This window comes from Bos indicus x Bos taurus, chromosome 26 (assembly GCF_003369695.1).
Source record: "Bos indicus x Bos taurus breed Angus x Brahman F1 hybrid chromosome 26, Bos_hybrid_MaternalHap_v2.0, whole genome shotgun sequence".
NCBI classification, from domain to species: domain Eukaryota; kingdom Metazoa; phylum Chordata; class Mammalia; order Artiodactyla; family Bovidae; genus Bos; species Bos indicus x Bos taurus.
Genome location: NC_040101.1, coordinates 30,221,188 through 30,244,376, shown reverse-complemented (window position 1 = coordinate 30,244,376; position 23,189 = coordinate 30,221,188). Strand labels below are relative to the sequence as shown.

General features: G+C 46.6%; 1 protein-coding gene across 7 annotated transcripts in view; it reads right to left on the bottom strand.

The window, feature by feature from the left end:
• PKD2L1 (polycystin 2 like 1, transient receptor potential cation channel) overlaps positions 1 to 23,189 on the bottom strand; it is a 76,987-nt gene that overhangs the window by 47,150 nt on the left and 6,648 nt on the right. For all 7 annotated transcript variants that reach the window (XR_003508904.1, XR_003508909.1, XR_003508906.1 and 4 more), the window contains 3 exons: positions 12,623 to 12,754; positions 6,004 to 6,283; positions 5,523 to 5,636 (listed from right to left, as the gene is read on the bottom strand). Coding sequence is in view for 1 of the 7 variants with exons in the window: in XM_027529174.1 (XP_027384975.1) it covers positions 5,523 to 5,636; positions 6,004 to 6,238 (349 nt within the window). In the remaining 6 variants the exon portion in view is untranslated. The remainder of the gene's footprint in view (positions 1 to 5,522; positions 5,637 to 6,003; positions 6,284 to 12,622; positions 12,755 to 23,189) is intronic.

Here is a 23,189-nt window from a genome sequence, read left to right as displayed (position 1 = left end):
AGGCAAAAGGCTGGAAGCCCTTTCAGAAATAGCATGATGGTGGGCGGGAAGGGTAGGGGGCAGGAAGATCATTCTTAAGCACTTTCTCTGCCCAGAAATAGGAGCGACTCTACCCATCAGGAACCAGACTGAATTATTGATCATTCCTGGACTATTCATAATGACAATCATAACAGCTTTCTAAGCTGTGGAACGGAAATAATAGTATCTACTCCTTACAGGATTGCTGTCAGGATCAAATGAGATAACAGGTGTGAAAGCACAACTGATATGGTTATTATGTAAAGATTGATAGTTCACCCATAATGCCTCTATCAAAAAGACAGATTTATTTTAACCAGATGAGACTCCAAATACCCTGGTGTCTAGATCCACCCAGTTCCTGATCCAAAGCATAATGGAGAAGAAATGTAATTAGTATGGCTAACCACCCTGGTTTACTGGTGCCCATCCCAGGCCAAATTGCTGTGCAGGTGATAGGTGACCTAGCTGACTATTCTTTCCAGCCCCAGGAACCCACATCTTGGAAGTGAGCCCCTTGGTGGTTGGTCCCTCACCTAGGGTCTAATGTGCCAAACTTCACCCCCAATCTTCTTCCTTGCTCTTCTTAAAATGTATTTCTTATGCAATTTATACAAAAATAAACACATAATATATTAAAACATGAGAAAACTGTCCATCCTCACTAGTGACCACAGACAAATAAATTAAGGCAAACTATACTGTTATGCCTATTTAATAATAAAAATTATAAATAAGAATATTCAATGTTATCAAAGTTGTGACAAAATTGGTGTGATCTTACAATGCTAGCAATATAATATATTTATATGATTGCTTACAGAGGCAAAATAACAACACATAGCAAGCACTAAGAAGACAGTCCTGTCTTTGGCATAGTAACCTCTCTCCCTGGAAATTCCAAGGAGGTAATTCAACAAAAGTGGTGAAAAAAAGCAGCAAGTATAGATATATTTACCTATTCTTGGCAAATACTGAAATAACAGGAGAAATGTTTTAGTTAACTGAGGTGTGACTGTAGTCATTAAAATGAAAATATGAAAAACACTTAGAAACATGAGGAACTATGATATAATTCCAAGTGAAAGCACACAATCTGATGTGAGGCAACAGAACTTCATCAGTCATATACTATGGTGTATGGCCCCCTTGTGACTCAGCTGGTAAAGAATCTGCCTGCAACGCAGGTGACCTGGGTTCGATCCCTGGGTTGGGAAGATCCCCTGGAGAAGGGAAAGGCTACCCACTCCAGTATTCCTGCCTGGAGAATTCCATTCTAAACCCACAGAATACACAGCACCAAGAGTGAACCATAATGTGAAGTATGGACTTTGGATGATGACAATGTGGCAACATAACCTCATCAGTCATAACAGGTACCACCCTGGCTCTGTGTGTGTGGAAGTGAGAGGTCCTTCCACTATCTCCATAGTTTTGCCTTTTCCAGAATGTCATATAGTCAGAATCCTACAATATACAGTCTTTTCAGACTTGCTTCTTTCTTGAAAGGTACTTTTTTTACCAGCAGACTAAAAGTCCGAGTATTTGGAAATCCCCTTAGCACAAAGATAACTACTATCAATGATTGTGTGAGGTTCTTTATACATTATCTCCATAAGTATTATTAGCCTTGTTCTACCAACAAGGAAGTACTTAAAATCACAAAACTAGTAAGGAGAAGAGCTGGCATCTGAATCTAGTTTTTCTGACTCCAATATCCTGATCTTTCCATTATGCCATAGCTTAATGCCAAATATGTGTCCTATAGCAGCTGAACCTAGTCTCAGGAACTCATGGGGAAAAAAGCAAATTGATACAGTACATATCCAACCAGATGTCACAGCAGTTCTTAGAAGACAGCATCCTGATAGAACAATAGCCATTCTGCTTTATGCCAGATTCAATGGCTGGGACTTGCATCCCTATCCTTAGGCAGGAGAGTTTAGTCAGCACACTAACTAGCAAAATTAAAGTAGGCATAGTCTAGTGTTTCTTAACATTTTTTTGCATTGTACCCTAACCCAGGAGCCTCTTTAGACATTTTTTCCTAATCACCCTATACCCTAATTAAATTTTAATATCACATACATTTTCTACATTAGCTCATGTACTAGGGTCCTTTGGAGATCCAAAAGCTATAGAAATAGCTAAGCAGGGTTGTTTTTCCCTGAAGGCAACTATTTTCACCCCCTTGGGGGCTACACCATCCCCACTGAGAATATTTAGTCTAGTTGCAGATGGCCAGAGCTCAGGGAGGCTGAGTGAAGAAGCGAAGATGCTAGAAAGGTGAGGTCAGGACCCTGGAGAGCACCAAAGAAGCCCTACTGAGACCTTGTCAAAGGCTCTGTGTTACCTGAAAATTAGCCTGAAGCAAGGAAGGGGCTGTGAGAGGAGGGGGCCTAGGAAACTAGTATTAGTGATATTTTATTGCATGTTGTAGGAATCATCAGAATATGAAGACCTCCAAATTCTCTTTCAAAAGAAAGTTCTTGAGGGAGCTGGCAGTCTGTACTTATAAGTCTTTACAGGGTCCTCAGGATAATATTCCAATTACTTATTATACTTTATAAAGCCCTTCACAACACCCTCTGCTTAAACAGCTGGCCTTGTCTTCCTTTACACTTTGTTCTTCAAATCCCTGTTCCAGCCACACTGAGGCACTCTCACTAAACTATGCCCTCTGTCATTTCTGGGGCTTGGCACACATTATTCCCTTTTCCCAGAAACTTACTCATCTTCACCTTTCAGGGAGCAGAATTCTCCTCCTCATTCAGGTTTTAGTTCAGACATTACTTCCTCTGCCTGTCCTCATACATCCCTCAGTTCTGGAGTAACAGCATCACAGAACTCTGAACTGGTTGGATTGACTATGGAGTATTTTGTCCATTAGGGGTATCATATAGATCAGACCTGGAGACAAGCAATCAGGATGGTGAGCATTATGGAATATATATGCTAGGCATGGAGGTAATGACTCCATGGATCTTACTTCATGTATCTCATGTAATAATCCTATTGGATTGGGTAGGTATAGAAGAGAAAACGAAACCTCAAAGAAGTTAAGCTACTTACTCAAGGTCCCTCACCTGGTAAATGGTAGAACATGGTGTTTGAACCCAAGTCTGTGTAAATTCAGAGCCCATGCCTTCAGTCGCTGCATAATACCACTTCTGGAAACCATTTTATAATGACTGGCTTAGTGGGAAATTAGCAGGTATCTAATCCAGAGAACAGATCACCACATTCATTCACACAGCTGAAGAATTGTCACTTTGGAGAGTAACAGGGAAGTAGATGGCTCAATAGAAGGAAGTTCTCAAAAAGGAGAAGGTTGAGCCCCTGAAAGGCCCAGGGATCAGTCATCTCTGCATATCTCAGTCCAAGGTCTGGTCCAAGGTCTGGTACAGAAGGGGGAGCTCCGTGGATGGAAGGAAATAGGGCTGCCTCATGAAACAGTGAAACTCTCACGGATGCTCCACAGGGAGGATCAAGGAGAAAGGATTTCTATCTCTTTGAACTAGATGACCTGTAAAGCTCCTGGCCACTCAAAGTTTCTGTGATCATTGGATTGAGTCTATGACTCAGACTTTGGCAAGTTACAGACCACCTAGTATTCGGCAGTGTGTTGGGATCTCAAAAAGTGGAGAATGTGAGCGGATGGACTACTGGGCTCTGAGAACTGTAGCTTCCCACCCAGAAGCCAGAATGGTTCACTCTAACTCTGGGGATCCAGAAACCTCCCGATCTTGCTCTGGAAATAGAGACATTCTAGTCGTTTATAAAGAAAGGCTCTGCCTGCATGTTACAGCTGCTGTCATAGGATCTGAAAACAGAGAGAAACACTCCTTCCTGGCAGATGGTTGAGACAAAAAGACAGTATGTCAACAAATGAATTTCTGACAGTCATTTGCTGAGAGGAATAAAATGGGTCCCACAAAACATACCCTGGGTCGACTGTTGCTCCCCACATGCTCTGTCTCCTTTCACTCCATGCTGATGGCCTATGGCAAACACAGAGCTACCCTCCTCTCCCCAAAGAATGAGTCCCAACCAAGTCCAACCAAAACAAGTGCTCAGCTTTCCTAGAGGGCTCATTTAAATGTGGGTGGCTCACAAACATGATGACATTTTTAACCAAAATTATATTATCAGATCTTCAGATTCTACTTGCAGAATATTTATGCAACCTAGAAAGAGCAGAGACTTCTGTGAGGTATGTGCTGTGCTGTGCTCAGTTGCTCAGTCATGTGCAACTCTTTGCCTCCCTGTGGACTGTAGCCCACCCGGCTTCTCTACCCATAGGGATTCTCCAGACAAGAATACTAGACTGAGTTGCCATACCCTCCTCCAGGGGATCTTCCCAACCCAGGCATCGAATCCAGGTCTCCTGCATTGCAGGGAGATTTTTTTTTTTTACCATCTGAGCCACCAGGGAAGCCCAAGAATACTGAAGTGGGTAACCTAACCTTTCTCCAGGGGATCTTCCCGACCCAGAAATTGAACTGGGGTCTCCTGCATTGCAAGTGGATTCTTTAAGCTGAGCTACCAGGGAAGCCCTCTGTGAGGTATAAAGTCATCTAGTAATGGAGGCACCTTAGCTGTATGATCTAAGCTGCAGCTTCAAGTCAACACACACGTACCCACACAACTCTATCAAACTAACCAAAATGCACTTGTGTGAGAACTTAAAGCAGCAATTAACTAAGTACAAAGCACACTTACCTATAGGCCTTATAGCATCTGTTCAATCCATCTTTATCACTAACTCCAGTTCTTCCATGACTCACTGATCTAGCTTTTCACTTGCTTCTCTCAAGGGACAGACCAAACCTTCCCAGCTTATATCTATAGATAGAGTTTCAGATAAGCTTCCCTCCATACCTGTGGCATGGTGCTCTCTCACATGGGAGAATCTTAGCTGCACTGATTACAATACCATTTGCACCTTTAACCCTTTTATTAGGGAGGTGAGTTCTAAGGCATGCCTGAATCTTTTTCTTCCCGCCTCCAAAGAAATGTAGATCAAACCTAGTCTATGATAACTATGTGAAACCCACTAAACTATTTTTTTCTGAACAGAAAAGAGTGTCACCCACTCTTTACAGAAGGTTAAAAACTTCCACCTACCAACAGAGAGCAGTGGTTGCTAAGTCAGTACCAAGAACTTGATCTTAAAAAGTGTATTCCCCTAAAAACGAAACAGACAAACAAAAAAGTGGATTCCCCCTTGTAACTTTCGACAAAGCAATTTGTATGACGTTTTCCCACAGTCTGCCTTTTTCTCCTGAACTCAGTGACATGTTCTTTTTAATTAAAAGGCCTGAAGCTGGAAAAGTATAAAATAGAATGTTATTATTGATATAAAGATCCTGGGACACGGTCTGCTCACATAAGTGGTAGAGGCTGTCCCCACAGATGCTGCCCACAGAGGTGTGTACACAGTTGCTGTACACACAGGTGCTGATCACACACAGATGTACACAGAGACAAACGTTACTCACAGAGACAGATGTCCACCAGGAACACGACGTATACCAAAAGCTCCCGCAGGGTGGTCTTGACATACAGCTCCCGGTTCTCAGCTGTGTTCTCAGTCAAGGTCGTTCCCCAAAGTCCTAAAGGGAAGGAGATGTCCAGAATTCCCACAGCAGGGTTCCTTCCAGTTACCCCACAAACTAGTCCCTGGAATTTATGCTTGTTTCCACCCCAGGCCCTTTTCCCATCACCTTACCTCAGGTAGGGCAGGCTAGGGTATCATCACATCCATGTCTTCCCTCAAACTAGCTCCCATATATGCTTCTCGGTCCCCAAGAGATGACCGTGCCAGGCTTTCCCTCTGAGAGACCACCACACTAGCCTCTGTACTCTGGGGCATTCAGATCTGATACAGACAGTTCACAAACCCCATCTCCTTCCCAAAGCCTCAGCTGGCCCCTTCTCCCGACCCCAGTATCTCAGGAGGTGCCTCCCCCCACCAGGCACCTCTGATGCCGTGACAGATGCGAAGGCAGCAGCTGGACACCAGGGTCCTGTGTGCCTTCTCCTGGGGTCCATCTTCAGGCTGCTTGGGTTGGGGTTGAGACAGCACTGCACTGGAGATGGTGTAGATCTTGAGGGTCCCTCGAGGGGAGGGGGGGCCGCTATAGGTGGGGTTGTCCCAGGCTCCACTCCCCAGCTCTTGTAGCTCCTGCTCCTCGGGGCTTCCCACAGCATTCATGGGGGATGAGGCAGGGGACCTGGCACCTCAGGTACCCACTCTCACCTGGAAAAAGAGAGAACAAAGACACAGGTTAGCCTAGCCAGCAGAGGGCAAAGGGAAGGGAATGTGAGAGCAGCTGGTCTCCTGCAGCCTCTGCCTCCAGCCTTTTGTAGGGGGAGTCTGTGCCCGCTGCGGGGAGGGAGCAGAGGAGGTGGAGGGTGGGGAATGACCGTCAGTGCTGTGTCAGGGGCTCTCTCTCCCCTCAGCAAGTGCAGGGGACAAGAAGAAAGAGGGTGGGAGGGAGCTGGGAGGCAGGGGTTTGATGGGGAAATAGGAAGGTGTGGAGACTGGGTTTGGAAGGAAGGTGGGGCAAGAGAGGTAAACACTGTGGGGAGAGCAGGGCTGCTTGCAGATGGGGCCTGGGAGGGATGCTTCCCCCCCCTGGTAGAAGAGGTAATGAAAAAGCAGTAGGTGGGGCTGGGAGCAGAGGGAGGCTTTGGAACTTCACTGCAGGTCTGAACTCATTTCCACTAAAAGCTCCTGAAAAGGCCACCATGGATCAGGGTGCGGACCCAGGCCAGGCACAGGGACTGAAAAGTGCTGCCTCCCTCCAGGCCCAGTCAATGGTGTCTGAGGCTCTGTTATGGTCTCGCCTGGAGCTGAGCCCTGGTGGGGTGAAGAAGGGGGGCTCTCCTCCCTCATTCCACCCTCACAGCTGGGGGCAAGGATCGTGAGAGGAGGTCCCCCTGTTTCAGACACTTATGTGACAGGGTCTCTGACCGCAGATGAGGAGGGGGAACGCCTGCAGAGGTTCAGATCACCTGAATCCTTTTTTCTGAGGTCTGTCCTCTTAGATGGTCCACACTCTAGCTTACAGCTGAGCTATACTGCCAGAAAGGTCTTCCTGCAGGGTGCAGAGCTGTTTAGGGAAGAGGCTAAGCACTGATTGGGAAGACGGACCAGAGAGCAAAGGGCAAGGGCTGTGTGACCTGGGATTCCTTAAGGGGAGTGTACATCTGGACCCAGCTCAGCTGACAAGCTTATCTTCAGTTCAGTTCAGTCGCTCAGTCGTGTCCGACTCTTTGCGACCCCATGAATCACAGCATGCCAGGCCTCCCTGTCCATCACCAACTCCCAGAGTTCACCCAGACTCACGTCCATCGAGTCAGTGATGCCATCCAGCCATCTCATCCTCTGTCATCCCCTTCTCCTCCTGCCTCCAATCCCTCCCAGCATCAGAGTCTTTTCCAATGAGTCAACTCTTCGCATGAGGTGGCCAAAGTACTGGAGTTTCAGCCTGAGCATCATTCCTTCCAAAGAAATCCCAGGGCTGATCTCCTTCAGAATGGACTGGTTGGATCTCCTTGCAGTCCAAGGGACTCTCAAGAGTCTTCTCCAACATCACAGTTCAAAAGCATCAATTCTTCGGTGCTCAGCCTTCTTCACAGTCCAACTCTCACATCCATACATGACTACTGGAAAAACCATAGCCTTGACTAGACGAACCTTTGTTGGCAAAGTAATGCCTCTGCTTTTGAATATGCTATCTAGGTTGGTCATAACTTTCCTTCCAAGGAGTAAGCATCTTTTAATTTCATGGCTGCAGTCACCATCTGCAGTGATTTTGGAGCCCAGAAAAATAAAGTCTGACACTGTTTCCACTGTTTCCCCATCTATTTCCCATGAAGTGATGGGACTGGATGCCATGATCTTCGTTTTCTGAATGTTGAGGTTTAAGCCAACTTTTTCACTCTCCACTTTCACCTTCATCAAGAGGCTTTTGAGTTCCTCTTCACTTTCTGCCATAAGGGTGGTGTTATCTGCATATCTGAGGTTATTGATATTTCTCCCAGAAATCTTGATTCCAGCTTGTGTTTCTTCCAGTCCAGCGTTTCTCATGATGTACTCTGCATATAAGTTAAATAAGCAGGGTGACAATATACAGCCTTGATGTACTCCTTTTGCGGGCCTAGAGGAGCTATCCCACGTTGAAGGTCAGGAGGGGCAGCAGTGAGGAGATACCCCTCGTCCAAGGTAAGGAGCAGCGGCTGTGCTTTGCTGGAGCAGCCGTGAAGAGATACCCCACACCCAAGGTAAGAGAAACCCAAGTAAGACGGTTGGTGTTGCAAGAGGGCATCAGAGGGCAGACACACTGAAACCATACTCACAGAAAACTAGTCAATCTAATCACACTAGGATCACAGCCTTGTCTAACTCAATGAAACCAAGCCATGCCCATGGGACAACCCAAGACGGGCGGGTCATGGTGGAGAGATCTGACAGAATGTGGTCCACTGGAGAAGGGAATGGCAAACCACTTCAGTATTCTTGCCTTGAGAACCCCATGAACAGTGTGAAAAGCTTATCTTAGCCTCTGCTTAACGCTGGACCTAGAACAGTGAGCAGGAGCACAAAATGCAGCAGGAGCAATAGCAAGGCTGATTGGCTTTTTCCCCCTAATCTTAGGTTTCTGAATCAAAACCCTGGCAAGGACCCCCAGAGATCCTTGCCTGTGCCTCGCTCCAGCCCTGAGCAAGGGCCCCCGCTTGCCTACAGGCATGCGCTGTGGCTCAGAGCAGGGTGCACCCTACAGGTGCAGATGCTTACCTCCTCCTTGCTGGCTGGAGTGGGGGCTGCCCTCTCTCCTGCTCTTGACTCCCTCTCTGGGCTATTCTACTGCTGTTCTGGCCTGAAGCCCACCCACCTTTGTGCTCAGTAAAACATCAGCCTGGTGGAAGTGAGCAGTCTTAGGTATCCCCACAAAGAGATCCTGAGTCCAGACAACCCAGGGCTGGGCTCAGCTCCTCATGAGCGTACTTCAGCATCTGAGACAGCAGCTGTCCTACCCCCAGGGCCTGCTGCATGGCTCTCCCACCCCAGCCCGGGACACTATGAAGGGAATGAACTCTCCATCTGAGCTGTAGCTGACTGGGCTGTAGCAACTCTGTGAGCTCTCACAGACAGAACAGTTCCCCTCTTTGCATTTTACTGGTTAATGAGACACATTCCAAGGTGATGGTTTTCTTTGGGAAGACAAAAGATCAGGACTCGGGCCTGTACTGCCCATCTGCTCTGAAACCATCTGACAGCGAAGCAACAGGAGTTTCTACCTCTCACCCACAGGCTTTTCAAACAATTGCAAAAGGACCCTTGGCCTGCAAAACTGAGCTCTGGGACAGAGGCGATGGACAGGAAGCTAGAGTCCAAAGAAGTGGGGAGAGGAAATGGAGATGGTTTCTGATTCCTTTGGGTGATTTTATATCCTAAAGGAGGCTTATGATCAGCAGGGGTTTGGATGGACTCAAGGAGGTTCATCACATGACAGGTCCCAGGCCCCAGGGAGCTTAAGGCCAGGGATATGGGACCTGTCTTGGTCACCTACCTGGCCAACGTGTTTCCCTGCTCAGTCCTGAGCACTCCCCATGGAGTATAATCTATAAGGCCCACAGTGGGCACAGATTATGCAACAGAGCTTGAGAAATTTTCTCAAAAGCCATTCTGCATTCTTAGGATGTTAAATCTTACTCAAGAAGTTGCAAATGTGGTAATAAAGTGGGATCTCCTGATGATTTCATGACCAGCAGTTCTCCATGCCCTCCAGCTCCTACTGGCACTTGACTTTGCTCTGTTAAAAAAAAACAACTGATTTCAGGGGAGTCCTGTGGCTCAGACTGCCTCTTATCGGCTCAGCAAAACCCAAGGGGCTTGACCTTGAAACCAAAACTCCCGGGTTTAACTCTTGGCTGAAAAACACACTGATCAGATGGTTCTGGGCAACAATAAGAGTCCCTCTGAGGCTCTGTTTACCTATCTGCAAAGTGTTGATAATAAGGCCTGTCCTGCTAAACTTAAGGATTATTTTAGAACTGAAATAGAAGTCTTTATAATCTGTGCACTATAAAGCACACAACGAATTTAATAATCCTGGCATTACATCCACCCTAGTGCAGTTCAGACACAGCAGTTCGTGGTTAAGATAGACACCTTCAGCCAGGACTCTGTTGTCATTGCCCCCTGAAGGACAAGTGGGGTCCAAGAACTCTCTGTGTCCACACCCATTCCACTTCAGCTGACACCAACAGAATGGAATGCTAGCATTTCACCTCAAAAGTATTATACAAGTAGTCTTTAAATGAAAGCACCTCTTAGAAGAGTTTTATAACCACATGACAAGCCTTGTTACTCATTCCAACCAAAAGTACCTCTTCGTCATGAAGCCTCTTAGCCACTTGGAGACTTGGTCCCGTTGCTTCAGTGAGACAAAAGTTTTGGTCACACGTTCTCCTCATGCAGTCAGCAGGAAGAGGGTTACCCATGCCTGCCACCAGCGCACCCCTTTTCACAGCCTCCCCATCCCAGCCAGCTTCTCCAGGGCTTCCGGGATCTGATAGGCCTTGACAAAGAGTTCAGAGGCATCAAAGTCTACAAGATGGAATCTTGTGGTCCATCTCCTTACAAGTTTTCCTTGGAAGTTCCTCTGAGATAGAACACTTTCCATACTTTAGAAAAAGGAATTCTAGGGTGATCCACAGTCCAGTTTCTACAGGGAGAAGCAAGCTGCAAACCACCTTCTGTACTCGACATAGTGACTCAACCTTTTTCACCCCAATAGACATAAACAGTAAGAAACCTTTTATAAGTAACAGTGGCTCACTATGGCAATGATTCTCAATGGAAGACGCTGGAAATCACTTATCTATAAGAAAGAAGTCTGGTATAAGAGCTTAACCTTCACTGATACACCACCACAGTCATCTGCCTGGTAAAAATACTGACATTTGAGTAGCCCAAGGTTTCAACAACAAACATACATGGTGGATCAAGCAAAGTAAGCTGAGTGAGCTGAGCCAAAGGGACTCCTCCTCTGCCTTTTCCATGTAACAAACACCACAGCACTACACCAGGGGGCCTCCACGAGCCCCAGCTTCTCCATAATACATTAACGTGAACAAGTCAGTTCAGTTGGAAGGTCCAGGTATATGAAGTCCCGTAGCAGCTGTCCCAGCCCAGACAGCAAGAAAATAGCCTCTGTCTTATTTCATCAGACACCTCACAGAGAGGCTGGACGTGACCCACCTCTTCATTAAAAGGACCCACGTTAGCCTTTTCATCCTTTCCTTTTACCTCCCTGATTTCAGAGTCCTTCTGGAATACATTTTGCATCTTCCATCTCTCTAAAAGGAATCCTTATGAATGAGACCCTCAGCTTCCCTCCCATTTCTAAAGGATCCCCCTGGACATTGTTGTCCATCTGCCCATACCTTCTACAGAGGTTTAGACAGATGGAGGAAAGCAATCAAACCTAGGTGGTAAGAGACAGATGACAAACCTAGGTGGTAAGAGACAGATGACACACCTAGGTGGTAAGAGACAGATGACACACCTAGGTGGTAAGAGACAGATGACACTATCTCCAAAAACAAGAGAGTTAGGGCTTCCCTGGTGGACCAGTGGTTAAGACCCTGCATGCCACGCAGTTCAGCCAAAAAATAAAGAGGTTGTCACTTGACTAAGCCCTAGAAAATGGATCTGAGCTCACATGTCCTGACATAATCCATTAGCAGCTTCCTTTCTAGGCAGAGCTCCTGCTGTGGCAGGCAGGGTTCTTCAGCTGGTGCGTTAGTGGACTGTTAACCAGGCCACCTGCTGGAGGGGGTGGCTTAGGGAAGGAAAGAGCTCCACCTGAGTAGGAGACATCAGGCTAGAAAGAGAGAGGAGGAGAGGAGAAAGAAAGGCATGAGAGGGCAAGGAGATGGAGGATAGAGAGGCTCGGGGAAGAGGACGTGAGAGAATGTGGTTCTTCTCCTGAGAGCCACTCACCACATTTCACATGAGGCACTTTGACTGACTATCCCAAGCCTGGGAAGAGGCGAGACTGGAGCCCCAGGGCAGGTCCCTCGGGGTTCACTCTTCCAGCATCACCTCAGGCTCTCAGGGCAGACATTCACCATACCTCCTTGTCCCTCCCTCTGAGAGCCCCATTAGAGAAGCCACATCTTTTTCCATCCTGAGTTCTCATTCTAATCATAATTCACTCCACAGATGTTTACTGAAATAGCAAAGGCAATCCTTAGGGCCACCTGCCCCATGAAATTTAGACTCTGGTGAGGAAGATAAACATCAAACAAATATACAGATAATTGATGGTTTATCATCATAAAAAGTACTGCAAGGGAGAAGCAACAGGTGCTTTGTGGCTCTGCAGCAGGAGATCCAACGTTCTGAGGTCAGTGAGGAATGGAATGATGATTCCTATCTCTCTGCCCGCTTCTTGTCCCTGCAGCGCACTACAGTTTCTGAGAGGCAGACATGTTTTACTGATAGTACGCATAAGGAAACAGACCAAGTTAAAAGACCAAACGAGAAGAAAGTTACAACACTGCAAGAAATATTACAACTTACAGTCATCTTTGTCCCTCATGGTCACTGGAATGGGAGCTGAGCTAAGCTTGAATTACTCATGCCTTAGCTTCTTTCCAAAAACAGGGAATCCAACCACTTTTTCACTCCTGAAATTGGTTATCTCTTCAAAAGCTGAAAAAGAGACAAATGAATAAAAGAGCTAGAGTAACTGGTGAAACTACAAATTGGTTAAAATTTCCTGAGGTGATGGTTATAAAGCTGTATACTTATTGCCAAACTCAGTAAGTGGTACACATTAAATAAATACAGCTTTTTGTATGGCAATCACACCTCAATAAAGGTCAATCGTTTTTCAAAAATTTTTTTAAAAAACTTCCTGAACAGGAATTTAGAACCAAGAACTTTCTTTTCTTTTGTTCCACTGGCCCTGTTATCTCAAATCGAGAAATCTACCTTGGTATCTCTATCAGCGTGATTGATAACAGTTATTAATTTTTTAAAAAGCTGGAAAAGAGGAAGCCCAAATATCCAACAATAGAAAAAAGATCAAATAAATTAAGACACATTCACATTATGGATTGTTGTGCAGAAATTAGCAATATTTTTGAATAACATTTAATGTTGTAAGAAAAAGCTCATGTATGTTATGTTAAAACTTCTGGCATATACATGTACAGAATTCAAATTTTCTCTGTATATACTTAGATATATGCATCAAAAAAAAAGGACTAATATTGAAAAATAAAAATATTTAGTAATGGCAGCTCTGGATGGTGTGATTATAGATGCTTATTGTTTTGCTAATTTTTTCTACAATGATTATGAGTACTTTCGTACTCGGAAAAAATAATAATTTTCCTTGCCAGGGAAATCTCATGGACAGAGAAGCCTGGCAGGCTACAGTCCATAGGGTCGCAAAGAATCGGACACGACTGAAGCGACTGAGCACAGCACAATAAGGTATCAGTTCAGTTCAGTTCAGTTCAGACGCTCAGTCATGTCCGACTCTCTGCGACCTCATGAATTGCAGCACTCCAGGCCTCCATGTCCATCTCCAGCTCCCGGAGTTCACTCAGACTCACGTCCATTGAGTCAGTGATGCCATCCAGCCATCTCATCCTCTGTCGTCCCCTTCTCCTCCTGCCCCCAGTCCCTCCCAGCATCAAAGTCTTTTCCAATGAGTCAACTCTTCGTATGAGGTGGCCAAAGTATTGGAGCTTCAGCTTCAGCATCAGTCCTTCTAGTTACCACTGAACCACAATGTCAGATACTTTACTGTGTATTAATATGATCTCAGTTAACTCTCATACAATTAGCTTTTCATTATCTCTATTTTACAGGTGGAAGAAAACCGAGGATCAGAGAGAGAACTTAACGGTGGCGTCAGGCTTCCAAATGGGGTCTGACGACAGTGGTAATGACTTCCTGCATGTCACCCTGCAGGGGCAGCAGTGTGTACGAAGCCAGGCAGGTAGGAAGTTGAAAGTAAGTCTCTTTTGGAAGAACAAGCCCACTTTGGCTGGAGTATAGAAAGGGAGCCTGGAAAGAGGGCTGGGAGAAAATATGGAAGGCCTCATATACCAGCCATTTTATTTATTAGGCAACAGAAAGACAAACAAAGCATCTGAACAGAGTAACTACATTAAAGCTATATTTTATGGAAAACAGTCTGACAACAGGATAGGTTGGTTTGAGGAGAGACTGGAAGCAAGCAAATCAGTTGGAAAATTACTGTGTTAGCTCAGGGACAGATAATGAAAGTATGAATTTTATTCGGTGAAGTAAGATTAGAAAGGAAAGGAAAGATATATGAGAAGTCTCTTAGGTGGCATCTGCTGGGATTACAATGCACCTGAAGGAATGTGAGGTACAAGGGAGAGAAATCAGAGGCAGATCTAAGGTCTCAAACCCGGACAACTGGAAGACTGGTGATGTTATTACAAGGTGGGTAGGGAGATGGAGCAAAAGAGGAGTGAGTTTCAGTAGGAAGGTGATGAATTTGGCTTTAAGCATATTTGAGCCTAGTGTTAAGATGATGAAATATGAGAGGCTGTTGAACAATTTGGGCTGAAGTTTAAGAGGGCAATAAAGACTACGGACAGTAATATGGGGATTGTGTGCCTAGAAGTTTATTGGAGCCACAGGAACAGTTAAGATTGCCAAAGGATTAGACTGAATATAGAAAGAAAAGAACTTGAGTTGGAGGATGGAAGAGGAGCCAAAAGGGAGAAAGAGTCATTAGAGACAGGAGGAGGACCAGAGATTTTCAAGACACGAAAGTCAGAGGAGGAGTGTTTGAAGAAGTGGGCGCTGATGGATGGTATCAAATGGTGTTAAAAGGTCAAGAATTCCGATAAAAGCTTCTGGATGTTTAGACTAGAATCTCTCAGGAGACCTTGAAAAGTGAGGAGGCTAGAGATGCCTGATTTGGAGGAGCAGGGGTGTAAAGGTTAAAGAGTGGGTGGCAAGGCAATGAATGAAGTGGCTCCATTTAACTGCACATGTAAATTTACTAAGTATTTGAGTGCCTGCTGGGTGAGCTTCTTGCACATCTGCTTGGGGATGTCCCAAGAAACCGAAGGAAATGGCAACCCACTCCAGTGTTTGTGCCTGGAGAATCCCAGGGATGGCGGAGCCTGGTGGGCTGCCGTCTATGGGGTTGCCATGGACAACGACTAAGTGACTTAGCAGCAGCAGCAAGAAACCAAAACCAACCATACTCATCTTCATGTTCTAAAAGCTTCAGTTCATAATATCTGAAACAAACCCAACATTGTAAATCAACTATCCTCCAAATTAAAATTAAAATTCTTCTATTTTTTCCTTTTAAAAATAAAAATTATTTTAAATAAAATAGAAGTTTCAGTTCATTCCAACGCCTCTTCTGGTGCTGAATTTTAAAAACAGCTTTATTGAGATATAATTCACAGATCATACAGTTTACCCATTTAAGTATACAAGCTAGTGATTTGTAGTATCTATACAGATGTCCAACCGTGGTGCTGACTTTAAAGGATAAACATTTGAATCTGGAATTCAATTCTTATAATTTATGCTGTAAATGAGGGAGCTGCTGCTGCTGCTAAGTCGCTTCAGTCGTGTCCAACTCTGTGCGACCCCATAGACAGCAGCCCACCAGGCTCCCTCGTCCCTGGGATTCTCCAGGCAAGAACACGGGAGTGGGTTGCCATTTCCTTCTCCAATGCATGAAAGTGAAAAGTGAAAGTGAAGTCGCTCACTTGTGTCCAACTTTTAGAGACCCCATGGACTGCAGCCTACCAGGCTCCTCCATCCATGGGATTTTCCAGTCAAGAGTACTGGAATGGGGTGCCTTTGCCTTCTCCGAAATGAGGGAGAGGGGATCCCAAGGCCCAGAATAGATTCTTCACTCCCACCTTCTTGAGCAGAATCACAGAGCAGAGTGGGAAGGCACAATGGTGCTTTGCCTAAAATGTCCACCAGGTGGTAGCAGTACCCTTGCCCAGTTTGAAAGGCTGTGTACTCAGAGAGTCTCCAACCTAGGGACTGTTTCTCTCCTGCTCCTTCCTGTTACTTATTCTTTTCTGCTTGGTAACTCTGCTAACAAGTCCTAACCCACGGGGATTTATCATTCTGGAGGCATGGTAGCTTTTTGTGTTAATCTGTGTCCTCTGAGAAGCAGAAGCCAAGAATAAAGCTTGTGAGGGGTTTTAGTGTGGGAAACGCTTGCAAGTGAAAGTAGGGAGTGCGCCTAGAAATGCTAGGAGAGTTGTCAGACTAGAATGTCAGTCTGACCCCAAATGAAGAAGAGAGAGTAGGAAAGTTGGTGTGGAGCCTCCTGCAGTATAGTTAGTCTCAGAAACGTTGGCCAAGACCTTCAGGGAGCCCAAACAAACCACCGGGAGAATTCTGTGTCTTCCAGGAAGAAGCCTGCCTTAGTATCCCTGCTAAGCTCGATTATTGGCTGGGCTGCTCACCTATAAGTGCCCCAGGTGGAGGCTCTTGGTCAATTATCCCACCAGTAGATGGAAATCTGTAAGGCCTGTTTTCATGGCCTCCACACCTTCTTTTGGAAAAGGAACAGCCTCGGCCCTCAGGTACAAAATGAAGCAGGCCAAGGCTAAGAGAATTCTGCCAAGAGAACACACTGGTTATAGCAAACACTCTCTTCCAACAACACAAGAGATGACTCTACACATGGACATTGTCAGATGGTCAATACTGAAATCCGACTGAATATATTCTTTGCAGCCAAAGATGGATAAACTCTATACAGTCAGCAAAAACAAGACCTGGAGCTGACTGTGGCTTAGGTAATGAGCTCCTTATTGCAAAATTCAGGCTTAAATTGAAGAAAGTAGGGTAAAACACTACATCATTCAGGTATGACCTAAATCAAATCCCTCATGATTATAGAGTGGAGGTGATGAATAGATTCAAGGGGATTAGATCTGGTAGACAGACTCCCTGAAGAACTATGGGCAGAGGTTCATAACATTGTACAGGAGGGGGTGACCAAAACTACCCCCAAGGGAAAAAAATGCAAGAAGGCAAAATGGTTGTCTGAGGAGGCCTTACAAATAGCTGAGAAAAGAAGAGACGCGAAAGGCAAAGGAGAAAGGGAAAGATATATCCAACTGAATGCAGAGTTCCAGAGAATATCAGGGAGAAATAAAAAAGCCTTAAGTGAACGATGCAAAGAAATATAGTAAAACAATAGAATAGGAAAAACTGGAGATCTCTTCAAGAAAATTCGAGATGCCAAGGGAACATTTCATGCAAAGATGGACATAATAAAGGACAGAAATGGCAAGAAGAGAACAGAAGCAGAAGAAATTAAGAAGAGGTGGCAAGAATACACAGAAGAACTATACAAAAAAAATATTAATGATCCAGATAACCATGATGGTGTCGTCATTCACCTAGAGCCAGATATCCTGGAGTGTGAAGTCAAGTGGGCCTTAGGAAGCATTACTACAAACAAAGCTAGTGGAGGTGATGGAATTCCAGCTGAGCTATGTCAAATCCTAAAAGATGATGCTGTTAAAGTGCTGCACTTAATATGCCAGGAAACTTGGAAAACTCAGCAGTGGCCACAGAACTGGAAAAGATCAGTTTTCATTCCAATTCCAAAGAGAGGCAATGCCAAAGAATGTTCAAACTATAGGACACCTGCACTCATTTCACATGCTACCAAGGTAATGTTTAAAATCCTTCAAGCGAGGTTTCAACAGTATGTGAACTGAGAACTTCCAGATGTACAAGCTGGATTTATAAAAGGCAGAGAAACAAACCTGAGATCAAATTGCCAACATTCATTGGATCATTAAAAAAGCAAGAGAATTCCAGAAAAACATCTTCTTCATTGACTACATGAAAGTCTTCAACTGTATGGATCACAACAAACTGTAGAAAATTCTTAAAGAAATGGGAATACCAGACCACCTTACCTGTCTCCTAAGAAACCTGTATGCAGGTCAAGAAGCAACAATTAGAACCTGACATTGAACAACAGACTGGTTCCACATTGGCAAAGTAGAACACCAAGGTTGTATATTGTCACCCTGCTTATTTAAATTCTATGCAGAATTCAACATGCAAAATGCGGGCTGGATGAATCCCAAACCGGAATTAAGATTGCCAGGAGAAATATTAACAATCTCAGATATGCAGATGATACCACTCTAACAGCAGAAAGCCAAGAGGAAGTAAAGAGCCTCTTGATGAAGGTAAAAAGAGGTGAGTGAAAAAACTGACTTAAAACTCAACATTCAAAAAACTAAGATCATGGCATCCAGTCCCATCACTTCATGGCAAATAGAAGGGGAAAAAGTGGAAACAGTGGCAGATTTTATTTTCTTGGGCTCCAAAATCACTGCAGATGGTGATTGCAGCCATGAAATTAAAAGATGCTTACTCCTTGGAAGGAAAACTATGACCAACCTAGACAGCATATTAAAAAGCAGAGATACCACTTTGTCACCAAAGTCAGTCTAGTCAAAGCTATGGTTTTTCCATTAGTCATGTATGGATGTGAGAGTTGAACCATAAAGAAGGCTGAGTACCGAAGAACTGATGCTATCCAATTGTGGTGCTTGAGAAGACTCTTGAGAGTCTCATGGACAGCTAGGAGACCAAACCAGTCAATCCTAAAGGAAATCAACCCTGAATATTCATTAGAAAGACTGATGTTGAAGGTGAAGCTCCAATATTTTGGCCACCTGATGCAAAGAGCTGACTTATGGGAAAAGACCCTGATGCTGGGAAAGATTGAAGGCAGGAGGAGAAGGGGACGACAGAGGATGAGATGGTTGGATGGCATCACCGACTCAATGGATATGAGTTTAAGCAAACTCCAGGAGATAGTGAAAGACAGGGAAACCTGGTGTGTTGCAATCCATGGGGTCGCAAATTGTCGCAACTTAGAGACTGAACAACAGCCCCCAGTAGTCTCCACCAAGGGCCATCTGTGTTCCCCACCTCTGAGGGGGGCAGTTCAATCCCCACTTCACACCTCTTGTGCTGACTTCACGCCCCACTCTCCAACCCCTCCCCCAGTGACCATCTCCTCCCACGTGCTGCATGCTGCATCCAATTCTCCACTTTCCTGGATGAATCCAAGTACTATACCCTCCCAAGAAAGCCCTACCTTTTCGAGGCCCCTGCCTTTGGCACCTTCTTGCTTATAAGCTCTTGAAAACTGAAGGAGGTAATGGGATTAACTGGGTATTGGCTTCAGCCCTGACCCACAGGCCCAGGTGCCAGTCTGGCCCAGCAGGAGACAGGTTGACCAGCACCAGGGCCCATCCCTTTCTCGGGGTCCTGCTGTCTCAGATGACCCTCCCCTGGCACCAGAGTTGTCAGTATGTTCTGGCCTCTGCCAAGGCCAAGTACATAACAGGGCAGCCATAGCTTTGCCAAGTGGTCCAGAGGGCCAGGTAGCTCTTGGGGGCCAGGAAGAAGTTGGCATTTGCCCACAGAAAGCAGAAGTTTGGGGAGAAGGGTGTTAGGGAAGAAGACTTGTGGGTGCCCAGCGTGACAGGGACTTACCACGTCAGTCGCCTTCGAGGGCTGCCCTGAGTGCCGAGGGTTTACTGTGCCCGTCGGACCTCTGGGCTTTGCCCTTCTCTCCCCTGGCTGGTCCTCAGCTGAAAGACAGGCTTGGCAGGAATGGGCTGAATACAGTTGGCTCTCTGGGGTGCTGCTTCAAAGAAGCACATGGGGAAAGCAAGGATTCTACAAGAACATGTCTGGGCCAGGTCACATTGCAAACGCAGAGTGCCTTATGGAAATGGGAGGAAGTAACTTGGGAGTTTAAAAGGGAATCCAGGCAACCCCAGGCATGGGAGCAGCAGAGAATGGCCTGGCAGTCTACCCCAATTGCATCATTTACACCTAGATGACAAAGAGGAAGCTGAGGGCAAGTGTGGGATTTCCCCTTTTTCCTCTTGGGCAGAGAGAGATGGAGAAGAAAGGTGGAGATGGGGAATGAAATGAAAGGAAGACACCTCCAGGTGATGTGGAAGGTGGTGGTGGTGGGGTGGGCTTCCAGACTGTAACCTGCCCAGGGGCCCGGACCTTAGTTCCAGGGTTGATGGAACCAGGATGGGGGCAATGGGACTAGCAAGACTCCTTTCCACTCCCCACTCAGCACATTTGTTCCATGCTTGGAATGAACTCCTTGCTAGACAAATCTATGAAGTATCTACCCACCCCTAGGCAAAGGGAACTGATATGTCCCCCCCACATTACCCCTACCCTAATAGCCCCAGACTGATACAGCTTTCTGAGCCTTGTAAAATAGTCTAACTATATCAATAAATATTAGTAGTTTGTCAAAGCACCCAGGCCAGTGCACAGGAATAGACACTCAAAAAATTGCTAAATGAGTTTGTCTCAGGCCCATTCTCTCCTCTAACCAGTTCTGGGGGTGCTTCGGGTAGGAGCCTCCCCTGAACCCATTCCCCATTTAACATGGTACGTTTATACCCTGCTGTCATTAGATGTTATCCTGCCCAGCTGGCTACTGGACTCTGTCCTGTTTCCTGTGAGCTGTGAGCTCCCCGGGGGCAGCTTCAGAGCCTTGGCTGCATTCTCCATCGCCTCCCCGCTGCCCACCACCACCCCTGCACAAAAGAGAACTAAGAGTCCACGGAGCACTGTGAAGGCTCAGTCCACACGCAATCCTCAGGTGGATACACTGGCTCAGAGGGAGTGGCTGCGGGGAGGAGGCACCAAGGGAAGCCTGACTTGGGACACAGACAGCTGCCCTCTGGCCCGTGCAGCCCTGCTGTATCCGGCTCAACTGCTGTGTCAGTGCAAAGCGGGGTGACATCAGCTGTGGAAGAGGTTACTATCAGGCAAAGGGAAGGGCAGGGGAGAGCAGGCCAACCGCCTGTGGAGGCCAGAGGCTGGATCAGCTGGGGAGAGGGTGCCTCATGGGGGCTGGGTTCGGGTAGGGGCCTGCAGGGAACAACAAGGAGGGAGGGAGAGATGCAAAAGAGAGGTGCTGAGGGCATGGAATGGTTAAGGCCTCTAACCTTCCACCTGTAGGACAGAGGGAACATTGATTTGGAATTCTGGAAGACAATGAGACTCCCCTTAGCCACTATACGAAGCAAGCGGGGCACACCTCTCTCTGACCACAAAAGCAAGGCTGGGGCATGCCCTCTCTTCTCCATTCAGCTCAGAACAGAGTCAGGGCAAGAAAGGCTTTCCTTCCAGCTCCGGTATTTGTTATTGGAGGCCCTGGGCCTGTCCTTCTTTCTGCCCACCACAGATGAAATGCTCAGGTATGGGACACCTTCCCTGGCTGGGGTAAGAGCCCTGGTGAAAAGTCAGGCCACCACAGAAACTGCCAGCCTGGCCCCAGTCCCATGATCTGTCCCTGGGTGTCACCTCCCCAGGGTGTCAGTGAGATCACCAGCCTGGACCTGGTCCTAATAAGACCTTTGTCCCCAAGTCTCGCATGCACAGACTGTTAGCCCCTGGTCCCACACTCTTCCCATTAACTGCGCCCAGTAGCATTCACTCTGATCTGCAGACATAGGCCCAGTCCCCAGAGACAGGTAGGAATTACTTGGTAGAGGCGCCAGACCTGCCCCACCCACTGGGGACACACAGCAGCACGTGGCTGTATGTGCGTTCACACAGGTACGCACACACACACACTGCTGTTCTAGGTCTGACAGGGCACAATCTGGGGAAGGAGGGATCCGGCGAGGTAGACCACGCAGTCAAACGGGGAGCTGGCTGGAAAAGTGCCCCAACCTCTCCTCAACTAGGGTCACACAGCACAAGACCTCACACCATCTCTCTGGCCTGGGTCCTTGGAGGAGCGTGTTTCAGGTCCTAATCAGCAGAGTGTCAGTTTTGCGTCTCTCTTCCTCTTCTGAGCCTCTAAACTTGTCAACTGCCCTTCTCCACATCCATCCCAGTGGTACCTTGAGACTCAACACTGCCACCTCCTCCAGGAAGTCTCCCTTGATTCTCCCAAGCTGGTCTGGTATGTGCCTCTCCCTGGAGTCCATAGCACCCTGTGCTAAACACCATCACCCAGAGTTATAAGGATCTCCACTACTATGGTGAGTTGTCCAAGGTCAGAATCTCTTTATAACTTAAGCACTTACCACTGTGCCTGGGACCATGTGGCACTCCATACTCACTGAATGAGAGAGCTGATATATTTATGGAAGTGCAGGGTCTCTACCCCTTGTTTTACTCAATCTCCCCTAGAAGCCAGTGGGTGCCCAGAATACAGACCAGCCTGGTCCCCACTCCTCTGGGCAGGAGCACCGATGCTAGCTCTCCTGGCTGTCTGCTGTCTGTGACTCAGCTTGGACCATGAGACAGGAAGGAGCCCATAGCCCATGAGGGTCCTGCCTCTTGTCTCTGCACAGAGAACAGGCCGGGGACAACCCAAGGCCAGATGTGGGTGCTGACTTCCAGCTGTTCTCCACATTGCCAGGTCCCACGGAAAATCTTGAGGTCAGGAGGGTGATGACAGTCTGTACAGCTCTGGCCTCTTGCCCTGATGTCACAAGGCCATGGGCAGTATGGAAGGACAGTGACGTGGGGCTGGCTAGATCACACCTTGTCTCAATGTGCTTGTTTGAGCAAGCAGACACTTTAATCTCAGGATCTGAGGGGCTGAAGAGAAGCCTTGGGTACCTGTCAGTCATGGGGGAGGAAATGAGTCTAATTACTATCACCATCGGGTAGGACGTTAGGTCAAGGAAATGAATTCTCTCTACTTGTGCGTGTGTGTGCTGTCGTGTGCGACTCTTTGTGACCCCATGGACTGGAGCCCTCCAGGCTCCTCTGTGCATGGGATTCTCCAGGCAAGAATACCGGAGTGGGTTGCCACTGGGTGCCATTTCCTCCTCCAGGGGATCTTCCTGATGCAGGGAATAAACTTGCGTCTCCTGCATCGGCAGGTGGATTCTTTACCATTAGTGCCACCTGGGAAGCCCTTCTCTTATGTACATTCAAAGATTGGCTTAGATCTGTGGGAAAGCAGGAGGAAGAAGGAAGTAAGGAAAAACAGATCGGGGGGATTTGGGGCAGGAGACAGGCCTGAGGTCCCTGAGCACCTATGAGGGTTGCAGCCAGTCCTTCTGTAAACCTA